The sequence below is a fragment of the Pelophylax lessonae genome, assembly GCF_965119305.1.
Source record: "Pelophylax lessonae genome assembly, chromosome: 4".
NCBI classification, from domain to species: domain Eukaryota; kingdom Metazoa; phylum Chordata; class Amphibia; order Anura; family Ranidae; genus Pelophylax; species Pelophylax lessonae.
In genome coordinates, this window is record NC_138771.1 from 25828372 (window position 1) to 25841041 (window position 12670).

Sequence of the window (12670 nt, forward strand, 5' to 3'; positions counted from 1 at the left end):
AAAAAAAAAAAGAAGTCCGCCGCTTCTGGATCCGAGTGTATAATTTTGTCTACTCGCTCATGAACATTAATTTGATCAAATCCCCTACCCAGGCATTATTGGGCAAACCGATTGACCAGGCCCCCAAACACACCAAACGCTTGGTCACTTTTATATTCACAGCGGCCAAGATCGCCATAGCTCGCTCCTGGCGGTCCCCGTTGGTCTTACTTGAATTGCTTAAAGCCAAGCTAACCTGGATTATGGTAAATGAGCGAATGGTGGCCATCCTCCAGGATAAGCTACCCCTCTTTGGGAAGACCTGGGACCCCTGGAAGAGATATCTGGCGGGACCCCGGTAACTTGTGGATTTTCCATTACTGACCTTTGCCTGAATGGCCTACCGTGTGTGTTCGGCCCCCCTGAGGCGGACCTGGACACCTTTCCCCCTCCTGATCCTAGACTCCTTCACCTCCCTTCCCCTTTCTGCTTCTCTCCACTTCCTTCTCTTTCCCTTTCTGTCACTTTCTTGGCCCCTCTTTTCTCTGTTGTTCTGTCGCCTGACAGATACGGTCCCCTGGGGATCTTTTGGAGTTGGTTGACACCGCTTATTGCGGCCTCGTTTTTATTCATTCATTGTTGAGTTTTATATTTGCCACGTCCCTGGGGTCGCCTTGCTGTCCCGGTGCGGGTTGGGTGGCGGTGGGTTGGGGCTGGGCAGTCGCGGGCCTTGGTCTGACCCGGGCCGCCTGGGCTCGAGACTTGGTAGTATTTTTGTTGATTAGCGGGATGTACTTTTGTTCTGTGTTCCCTTGGGGGCTGCATCCCTGGATCTCCTTTTCATACTGAGTTATGTTTTATAACTACTGCTATTCCTATGTTTTATTATATATGTTTAAATTGCACTTAAACCAAATAAAAATCTATTGAAATCTAAAAAAAAAGAAGCATCTTTTGAAGGGGCACAAGCTATTTATGATCTTACATTCTGTAGGAGTCATAAATTGAAGGTGAGAGATCAACTGGTGGTGGAGTGTGCAGAAGAGGTGGACAAGCATATGTAAAGTGCATTGTAAGAAGATTGAAGTACAAACTTTTTTCACATAGGTACATTCTGCTGTGAAAGACTTTATTGTTTTGTGAAATATTGAGGGTAAATCGGGACAGGTGAAATATTGAGTATAAATCTCTCCCTTCTAGATTGTAAGCTCTAACGAGCAGGGCCCTCTGATTCCTCCTGTATTGAATTGTATTGTAACTGTATTGTCTTCCCCCACACTGTAAAGCGCTGCGCAAACTGTTGGCGCTATATAAATCCTGTAGAATAATAATAAATTGGGACAGGTGAAATATTGAGGGTAAATTGGGACAGGTGAAATATTGAGTGTAAATTGGGACAGGTGAAATATTGAGGGTAAATTGGGACAGGTGAAATATTGAGTGTAAATTGGGACAGGTGAAATATTGAGGGTAAATTGGGACAGGTGAAATATTGAGTGTAAATTGGGGCAGGTGAAATCAGGGCCAGATTAACGTAGGGGCTATTGGAGCTGCAGCTCCAGGCCCCTACCTTTTATATAGGCCCCCGGGGTTGGCCATATTCACTGTTACCGCTCTTCTGTCACTTGTAAACACAGAAGTCTGGCTTCTATGCTCGCTTCCCCAGGCAGCTCCCTCAGAACCTCCCCACACAGCACGAAGGCCGGACAAGGAGGGACAGTTGCCGATGCATGGATGTGTTTATGGGCTTCAGAGACAGCATCCCATGTTGAATTAGGCATGCATGGCTGCACCCTTCCTCCTCTGGGTGCATGCCAAGGCACGGCCCTTAAGGCCCTTCAAAATCCTCAGCACCAAGCCCATGATGCTCTTAATCCGGCCCTGGGTGAAATATTGAGGGTAAATTGGGACAGGTAAAATATATAGAGGGTAAATTGGGACAGGTGAAATATTGAGTGTAAATTGGGACAGGTGAAATATTGAGTGTAAATTGGGACAGGTAAAATGTTGAGGGTACATTGGGACAGGTGTTAAAGGGGAACAGATCTAAACTTGTTAGGATTTTTATGGTAAATACGTAGTAAATTTGGTCCAAGCTAGACCAATGTAACTATGTAAAAAATATCCATACCTGGAATTCTTCAGCAGTATTTCCTCAGGTCTATGAAAACTAACAGTCCAGCCAAGTTTTGGTAAATTATTTCTGTTGGTGACAGATGACCCATACTGACCCCACAGTAAATACAAGTGCACTGGACATGAACACTCAACAAAGCTTTTCTATTTAGTCTCCATAGAAAACGCTTTCTTCCACAGACATGAATACTGAAGTGGCCAATCTTGACTCCGGCCCAGGAAATGTGAACGTGCAACTAAATTGTGCCTATCTTAGCTTTTGTTAAGGGAAAATGTGAGTGCATCCTGCAAGCTAAAAGGGGAAGTACAGCCAAAGCTCGTTTGGTTGTACTTCTGTGAATCACAGTAGTGCACTTAGTTCTGCACGCTTGTGATCCATTTTCAGCAGACAGCAGGCTGAAGCCCTCTGTCAGCTGATTTCACAGAGCCGGTCAAAGGATCCACCCATATGCCTGAACCTGCCCCCGGCTCAGCCTCTCAGCGAGAGCCTGAGCTTGCCGCTCCAACCCCCTCCACAGCCCAACACTCCAGCGAGGGGGAGAGCAGAGAGCGGTGACTTGCAGTCTTTGATCACTCGGTCCTTAGTGTTACAGCTGGGGGGGGGGGGGGGGGCAGATGTAGCATCCACATAGGCAAGTATGCTGCATCCACCTGGGTAAGTATGATTTTTGAAAAAAAAGCCCAACTTTTATTTTAAGAAGGAAATTGATACGACTTGAAGGTTAAAGGCTAAAGTTGGCCATAGATGGAAGCAAAATTAGGCCAGTTCAGCAGGGACCGGCCTGATTTTGATCTGGGTGTGGCTCCCCTTGCTAAATGGAAGTTGATCAATAAATCAAATTCCATTGAAGGGACACACTGAAAAATATGTTTGCCCAATAGGCTACACCAGGGGATCAGTTTATTGTGACAGCGGAGAGTCCCGCGGTCAGAATACAATGTCCTGGCAGGAGGGATACCTCCACCCACCTCATATGTATGTGCCACTAAAATCAACTCAATAGATCAGGGGTCAGGAACCTTTTTGGCTGAGAGAGCCATGAACACCACATATTTTCAAATGTAATTCCATGAGAGCCATACACTATATTTCAGGGGTCGGGAACCTTTATTTAATATTCATATTCATGGGCCGCAGCTATACAGTGAGTAGATGGAGCTGTGTGAAAGTGCCTGGAATATGGTCAGGAAGAGAGCAAAGCGGGCAGGTATGCAATGAGGCCGGAGTGGTGAAGCGCCTGCAGGCCTGCGAGTGATGGAGGAGAGTATAGGCCCTGAGAAAATGGCGGCCAGCCGCTGAAGGCCTCAGAAGTGGATGTGAGAGGCAGCTCCCGCGGGTCCCCGGGTGTCAGAGGGGAAGGAGAACATGTCTATCGGGGCACAGGGAGCGGACGGCAGGTCTCCTTACCAGGCTGTGATTGCCAAGGCCCTCAGTAGGCCGCGGGGTCCGTAGCGCGGCAATCCGGTCACCCAGAGAAGAACTGAGGGTAGCGGTGGGTAGCCCACAAAGTGTACCGTTGATGGGTGCAGAAATCTCCTTGGCACCGGGCACAGCTACGTGGATGGCACTGGATTGAGTGGTAGACGCGGCGGAGCTCTGGGACTACATGTCCAGCGTGGCTCACGTCTGGACACGCCCCTCTTTATAAAAGATTTGTCTGCGAGCCAGATGCAGCCATAGGTTCCCTACCCCTGCAATAGATCTTCCAGGAACTGTTTTCCATCTGCACTCTACTTCTCTATTAACTTGAAATGCTTCCTGCACCAGAAGTTTCAGAACAAGTCACAATATCCTAAATTGGAATCTTGGGGTACAATATACTAACAGAACGGGTGTTTCTTCCTTGGTCCTTTCCTGCCTTCTACATACAAAATATAGGAACCAAAGAATTTAAAGAAGTATGACCACAAGACGAAATGTTGTGCAATAACATCAAGCACCTCCGAAACAGAAAGAAGAAGAAGATTCCAAACAGTGCTCAGCACAAGATATTAATACAGGATTCCAGACACTTCTTAGCATTCGAAGAGTATTGCAGGTTTTCAGATATTTCTCACCATAGCAAAGAATATAATAAAATGATTTTGTTTAAAGCCTAGAGTCAGAATTTCAAACTCTGCTTCAGGGACCTACAAATGCACATAGACACTTGATCCATGGTTGGCCAGTAAGGGAGACCATATAAGATAAATATAAATAAGGCTGTACAGGGACCATACAGCATGTAGAGCCTAGGTAATGAGATTCCCGGGACCCACTGTCACGGCATACAGCCGCCCATTAACCACTTCTGGACTGGAAGATTTTCCCCCTTAATGACCAGGCCATATTTTGCAATTCGGCACTGCATCATTATTTTCAATTTATTCATAAACAGCATTGAGGACGGGATCAGTAGTTCGTTATCAGTTTTTGCAGATGACACAAAATTGGGCAGGGCAATAACTGCACAGCATGAAGCAGATATCCTACAGTATGACCTGGACAAAATAACGGAGTGGGCAACGACATGGCAAATGAGGTTTAATGTGGAGAAGTGTAGGGTTTTGCACTTGGGGACTAAAAACATAAAAGCACAATACACGTTAGGAGGGGAACCCTTGGGGGGAATCAAAAATGGAGAAAGATCTGGGAGTCTTGGTTGATGATAGATTAGGCAATAGCATGCAATGTCAAGCGGCAGCTGCCAAAGCCAGCAGAATATTAGCATGCATAATCATGCAATTAAAGTAAAGGCAGACGTTCCAATACTTTTGGTAATATAGTGTATGTTTAACAAACTGGGATTTTACTTTTTCTTGCACAAGACAATAGTCTAAGTTTTTCTACAACAATATATTCAGAGTTCATCCACCATCCCTCTAAAAAAAAGCTAAATATGAATAGTTATACAATACAAGTCCAGACATATTCAGCTGTATTCATAAAGGGTGTCTAAGACATTCTTGAGAAATTTTCATGTGATTCTGCACGGAAAATATCTGTGTGACGAGAAATTCATTCATGTACCTATTGTAAACAGCTACATAAATCTGGGGCAGATTTACTAAAACTGGAGCATGCAAAATCTGGTGCAGCTGTGCATAGCAACCAATCAGCTTCCAAGGTTTATTGTCAACAAGCTGAAGTTGGAAGCTGATTGGCTACCATGCACAGCTGCACCAGATTCTAAGTGCTCCAGTTAGTAAATCCCAATTTAAAGGGCCGTTAGGTCGGAAAGGTTTTGCTAGGACTTTATTGAATTCCCCTGATAATGTCTAAAAGACTGTATCAAGTTTCCAGTTTACAGCTACAAGTGATATAGCAGATGGAGTGTGAATCTGCGACTCTCATAAATGGGTTGGTCCTCAAGAATCCCTCGAGAAGAATGAGATTTTCACCATGTTTAAAACCAAAGCATGAAAGTGAAGAATGGAACACCAATGCAATACAAGATTCTAGGAAGGAAACCCATGCTATAATTTGAAGAAAGCCTTGAAAGAAGAAAATACATTTTTAGCATTGAGAAAAAGGACTGAATCCGATATCAGCCCACACTTACCATTGTGGGAATCCATACTTCCACCTCGACTTCCAGCACATGCTTCAACCCCAACACACCAGTACATCTTGAGGAATCAGCCTGTCAGCAGTGCAACCAAGACCAACTAGGAGAGGTCTTATCCGAAATTACCATCTGCAAGGGGAGAAAAAAAAAAAAAAAAAAAAGCATTGGTTTACCACATTTTTTTCTACAGTGAAACTAATTCTAAAAACACAAGATTACATCTAATAGCAAATGTAAATTCAAACATAAAAAAATAGCTGCACAAGCCCTTTATGGTGCTAGGATGAAAAGGGAACAATCTTTTTATCTTGTGAACTACGGACAATGTCAAGAAGGTGTTGTTCCAGGGTCCCTGCAGCCTATACATTTGGCTAGTTCCGTATACAGTTGTGTTCAAAATTATTCAACCCCCCAATGCTCTAAAGGGTTTTAGGGAATTTCGTGTACATTTGTAATTGTATTCAGAATGAAATCCTACAAGGACTTCTTAACCGCTTCCCCACCAGGCCTATTTCGGACACTTTTTGTTTACAAGTTAAAATCAGTATTTTTTCCTAGAAAACTACTTAGAACCCCCAAACATTATATATATTTTTTTAGCAAAATGGCGGTCATTGCAATATGTCACGCGGTATTTGCGCAGCGGTCTTTAAAACGCCATTTTTTTGGGAAAAATTTTGAAAAATCACATTTCACTGCATTTAAAAAATACTAAACAGTAAAGTTAGCCCATTTTTTTTGTATATTTTGAAAGATGATGTCACGCCGAGTAAATAGATACCCAACATGTTACGGTTTAAAATTGCGCCCCCCCGTGGGATGGCGACAAACTACGGTCAATAGAGATCTCAATAGGCGACGCTTTAAATTTATTTAACGGTTACCAGTTTAGAGTTAGAGTGTAGCTCTTTTTTTAAATTATTGCTCACGCTCTGGCGATCGCGGCGATACCTCACATGTGTGGTTTGAACAGCGATTTCATTTGCGGCTCGACTTCCGTATACGTTTTTTTTGTGCGCGAGACGGGGGCGGCTAAATTTTTTTTTTTTCCCATTTATTTTATTTATTTTTTTAACTTTATTACAGTTTTTAAGAAAAAAAATCTGATCACTTTTATTGCTGTCACAAGCAATGTAAACATCCCTTGTGACAGCAATATGCAGTGACAGGTACTCTTTATGGAGGGATCGAGAGTCTAAAAGACCCTAGACCCCTCCACTACACTACACTTCCCTGTATGCAAAACGCAGAAAACGGCGTTTTTGCATACAGACGTTTTTCAAATTTGCCGCCTTTTGCAGCACACTAACCCGGAAGTGACTTCATGGACGCCGCCTCCGGGTTACGTCATTGGAGACCAGATCGAAGCCGTTTCCGGCATTGATCGGGACTCCATCCAGCCGGCGGATGCGCCGTCTGGGTGCTCAGGGCTCCCGGTCGGACGGGAGCCCCGGTAAAAGCCACGGAAGGCGGCGGGAGGGGGACGCCCCCTCCCGCCCCCCTGGGTAACGATCGAGCGGCTCCCGAGCCGCATCGGTCGGTACCGACGGAAAGCCAAACGTCGGCTCTAAACCACGGTACCGGGATGATGCCTCTAGCTACAGGCATCATCCCGGTATACTCCCGCAAAGTTTACGGACGTCATAGGACGTCCACCCAGGGAGAAGTGGTTAAAGAACCATATGCAACTAAAATGACATCAATTGGTTTTGTAATACAGTAGTAATTGGTTTTGTAATACAGTAGTAAATGTTTCTTTTGTGAATTATTCATTGACACAATTATTCAACCCCTTAAAGACTACCACTCTGAAGAACAGAGGTTCATTGAAGTGTTTTCAATCAGGTATTGAAAACACCTGTGGATGTCAGGAAGCAGCAATAAAGCCTAATAAGCACCAATTAGGCAGCTTTAAAATGACTGTGATACTCAGCTCCTTCTAGACATTTACTGGTGTGGTTACAAACATGGTGAAGTCAAGAGAATGGTCCAGGAAGACAAGAGAAGAGGTGATTACTCTTCACAGGAAGGGCAATGGCTATAAGAAGATTGCAAAGATGTTAAACATACCAAGAGACACCATAGGAAGCCTCATTCGCAAATTCAAGGCAAAGGGCATTGTTGAAATGCTACCTGGTCGCGGCAGAAAGAAGATGCTGACTTTGACTGCTGTGCGCTACCTGAAGCGTAGAGTGGAGAAAAGTCCCCGTGTGACTGCTGAGGAACTGAGAAAAGATTTGTCAGATGTGGGTACTGAAGTTTCTACTCAGACAATACGGCGCACACTGCGTAATGAAGGCCTCCATGCCAGAACTCCCAGGCGCACCCCCTTGCTGTCTCCAAAGAATAAGAAGAGTCGACTGCAGTATGCCAAAAGTCATGTGGACAAACCACAGAAGTTTTGGGATAGTGTTCTGTGGACTGATGAAACAAAATTAGAACTGTTTGGGCCCATGGATCAACGCTATGTTTGGAGGAGGAAGAACAAGGCCTATGAAGAAAAGAACACCTTGCCTACTGTGAAGCATGGCGGGGGGTCAATCATGCTTTGGGGCTGTTTTGCTTCTGCAGGTACAGGGAAGCTTCAGCGTGTGTAAGGTACCATGAATTCTCTTCAGTACCAGGAGATATTGGATGACAATGTGATGCAGTCCGTCACAAACCTGAGGCTTGGGAGACGTTGGACCTTTAACAGGACAATGATCCCAAGCATACCTCCAAGTCCACTAGAGCATGGTTGCAGATTAAAGGCTGGAACATTTTGGAGTGGCCATCACAGTCATCAGACTTAAATCCGATTGAGAACCTCTGGTGGGACTTAAAGAAAGCAGTTGCAGTGCACAAGCCTAAGAATGTGACTGAACTGGAGGCTTTTGCTCATGACGAATGGGCGAAGATACCCGTAGATCGCTGCAAGACACTTGTGTCAAGCTATGCTTCACGTTTAAAAGCTGTTATAACTGTAAAAGGATGTTGTACTAAGTACTAAGATTGAATGTCACTTGGGGGTTGAATAAAACTGATAATGATGTGAGCACAGAAAAGACATTTGTGGTTATTTCATTATAAATGTTATGTTATATTTGTCTGACCTACACGTGCCTCTTTGATTTAATTGTAAGCAGGGTGACTGAATGATCAAAATCAATGTCAAACTGACCAAAACAATCAATTTCAGTGGGGGTTGAATAATTTTGAACACAACTGTATGCCAGAAAAGCCAACACATACTGAAGCTTTTGATATAAAGATTTTTTTTGAAGCAGGCTTTTTCAACCAGGGTCTGCCAGAGTTCCATAGAACTATAGGGTTCAAACAGTGCCCCCCAGAGGTTTACTGCAGGCTGCCAGGGTTCCGCAAAACTCTAGGGTTGCAACAGAGATTCCTAAGGGTTCACCACTAGGTGATGGGGTTCCACAGAACCCCAGAGCTCCATCAGAGGTCCCCAAGGGTTCACAGCTAGCTGATGGAGTTCTGCAGAACCCTAGAGCTCCAACAGAGGTCCAAAGGGGTTCACCACTGGCTGCAGGGGTTCCACAGAACTCCAAAACTCCAACAGATGTCCCCAGGGGTTCACCACTGACTGCTGGGGTTTCATGGAACCCTAGGGTTTCAACAGCCGACCCCAGGGGTTCACCACTGGCTGCTGGGGTTTCATGGAACCCTAGGGTTTCAACAGCGGTCCCCAGGGGTTCACCACTGGCTGCCGGGCTTCCATAAACTCTAGGGCTCCAACAGATGTCCCCAGGGGTTCACCACTGGCTGATGAGGTTCCATAGAACTCTAGGGCAACAACAGATGTCCCCAGGGGTTCACCACTGGCTGCTGGGGTTCCATAGAACTCTAGGGCAACAACAGATGTCCCCAGGGGTTCACCACTGGCTGCTGGGTTTTTATGCTTCAGAGGTCCCCCAGGGGTTCACCACTGGTTTCTGGGGTTTCATAGAACCCTAGGGTTTCAACAGAGGTCCTCAGGGGTTCGTCATTGGCTGATGGGGTTCCGCAGAACCCTAGATCTCCAACAGAAGAACCCAGAGGTTTGCAGTTGGCAGAAGTTTTTTAACCACCCTATGTCAACATTAAATGTTCCCCCCTGCAGGCTTTAGCACTTAGTACCACTCGGCTGATTGATATCTTCCCTGCAGTACTTCTTGAGCCTCAGCATTTGGCATCTTCATCGTGAGCCTGCAAGCAGAATGAGCAGCGCTGCTCCTGTCCCAGGTAAGTAAAACTTCAACTACAGGGACATTTTATACTTGACTTGGCATCAAGAAAAGCACCCCACCCAAGTAAAGGGTGACTTTTTCCATAAACCCTGGAATTCTCCTTGCTCTTTATAAATTTCTGTCTATCAGGATGCAAGCACCAGGGTGTTATAATGTGATTTTTTGTTTATCTCTAGGTTTCCAAAAAGTGATTAAACCCCTATACTGTATGTATATAACTTGCCTTCTTGCTGCGCTACCTTCCCTTATTCTACCTGCTTGCCTCTTCCCTTCCTCCTCTTCCTCTTCTTCCTGTCTTTACTGCTTGTCTCGAATGTTATCACTCACCTGCAAATACCTATTTGTGTATACGATTCCTGTTCTTTTATACTGAAGTCGACTATGTAGCACAATGTCAGACTATGTATTATGTATGCAAAATTTCTAATAAAAATCTTCCTGTCAAATATACTGTATATATTGCACATGAAATATTGATGCTCTGTCTGCTCTTGGTTAATATAATGGATATCCGATTATGGTGTGTAGCCACCCCACCCTGCACGAGTAACTGTCCAAATTTAGTTTTCAGTGTGGTAAACAGTCCAAGCTGATTTATAGTACAGCACCCATTTGATATTCCCCCAAGCTTAAGAGCTGCACCAAAAAGGGGAAGCTCTGCTCATTTGCTTCTTCCCCTCCTCCGCTGCCACATTTGGCACCTTAGCGGATACCTGTCAAAACCAGGTACTCGCTCCCACTTCCGGGTAAGATCGCCGCAATGTTTGTGCGGCGATCTACGCAATCTCCCCTCCTTCCCCCCACATTGCTTCCTGGGAGACACACAGGTCCCTGAAGACAGCGGGACCATTCAGAAAGCGCAGTGCGACTCGCACATGTGCAGTACAAAACAGGCTGTGAAGCTGCAAGTCTTCCTGTTTCCCTTAGTGAAGATGCCAGCACCTGCACCTGGGTGGATCGGCTTTTGGTGCCGACATCGGTGGATCCCTGGACAGGTAAGTGTCCTTATATTTAAAGTCAGCAGCTACAGTATTTGCTTTTCCCCCAGGCTGGAACTCCTCTTTAAGGGGGGGGGGGGGTGCAAAAATTCCGTACGAGGGATAATCGTTCAGTTTTTGTATAGTGTGTACACAACATTCGACAACTGATTAAGACTTTGTCCCTTCATTTTAAAAAAATGTATTTTCAAACTCCAAAATGTTTCTCGTACGTGAACAGAACTAATGATTTTCGTTTAATGTGTACCGTCTGAGAAAAATCAGATCCGAAAGACTCAGCATGATCAGAAACAATAAACAACAAAAAAAAGAAAAAAAGCCTTTATCGTACGAGAATTTTTTTACATTATTTCCTTCCTTGCTTCTGACTTGCTGTGAGAGCATGCATGGGACCCGCCCATTCTGATTCCTCCTGCCTCCCCATTGGCTGCAGCCAGGGACCAATGAGGAGTCAAGACAGGTGTACCATGGGATATGTAGTCCCAGAAGACTATGGCTCTATTTTGATCAAAAATATTTTAATCAAATTTAGAGAAAAACTACAGCCCCAGCATGCCCTGAGAAAATAGGAGGGTCAGCCTGGAGCCCAGGAAAAAAAGGGCTGAGGGAGAAGGGAGAAGTGTGAGAGGAGTGTGGAGACAAGAGTGAAAGGAGGCTGAGGTTGTTCGGAAGGGAGCGGGCCCAAACCACAACAGCCCCTGGAGTTGAACCATCCAAAAAGGAGCAAGAGGACAGGGCTGAGAGGACACAATCAAGAGTGAGAAGGGTGATCAAAGGCACCAACAAAATGAGAAGCAGCTGCGAGGCACACCAACACTGGACGCGGAGTCAGGAGTGCTGAATTGACTGCAGTCCCTCTTGGAGTGTGCAATCATCACTTGGGTGGCTGGGTGTCTGCAGTTTAATTGCAGTGTTGGCACTTGGAAAAAAAATAATTGGTTTTGTGTTGAAGTTTGGGCACTTAGGCTCAAAAAGGTTTGCCATCACTGCCCTAGAGAATAAAATGGTGATCGTTGCAATTTTTTGTGTCAAACGGTATTTGTGCAGAGGTTTTTAAAACACAATTTGTTTGGAAAAAATACGCTTTAATGAATTTTAATGCAAAAAAAAAACACGATATATAACCCAATTTTTTTGGTAAAATATAAAAGGTGATGGTATGCCAAGTAAATAGATGGTTAATAGGTCATGCTTTAAAATGGAATGGAGACTAACAACCATATCGAAGAATCTCCATAGGCGGCGCCTATTCTTTTTTTACAGGTTACCAGTTTAGCGTTGCAGAGGAGGTCTAGCACTAGAATTATTGCTCTCGCTCAAACGATCACGGCGATACCTCACATGTGTGATGCAAACAACGTTTACAAACTGAGATGATAAGGGGAGAGGTAAATGGTGCTGCCTACTATAGACGTAAATAACAGATATCGTGTAGGTGAGGGATTCAACCCAACAATAAGTGTAGTCACAGTATTAAAAAACAGACACTAAATAATAAACCCACAGTGGGAAATGACTTGGTAATCAATACTAGATATCAAGAACATATACACATCATAAAAAAATATACATTATATATATATATTATATATATATACTAATATTAGTGCAAATAGAATCTGTAAAGTGACTGTGTGCCAAGTGCTGGTGAAGGTCACCAGAAAAATGGAAAGGCAATAAATCACAAATTTATAAAGGTACTTCAGTGACCGTGTAGAAGAAATACCAAAATAGGCAAATAAGCCCCCCAAGGTGTGTGGGGTAAACTAGAACCAAGTGAACA

At 44.5% G+C, this 12670-nt stretch overlaps 1 protein-coding gene across 1 annotated transcript in view; it reads right to left on the reverse strand.

The window, feature by feature from the left end:
• LRRK1 (leucine rich repeat kinase 1) overlaps positions 1–12670 on the reverse strand; it is a 439003-nt gene that overhangs the window by 324590 nt on the left and 101743 nt on the right. The window contains exon 2 of the mRNA XM_082253047.1: positions 5658–5792. Coding sequence (XP_082109173.1) covers positions 5658–5724 — 67 coding nt within the window. The 5' untranslated portion in view covers positions 5725–5792. The remainder of the gene's footprint in view (positions 1–5657; positions 5793–12670) is intronic.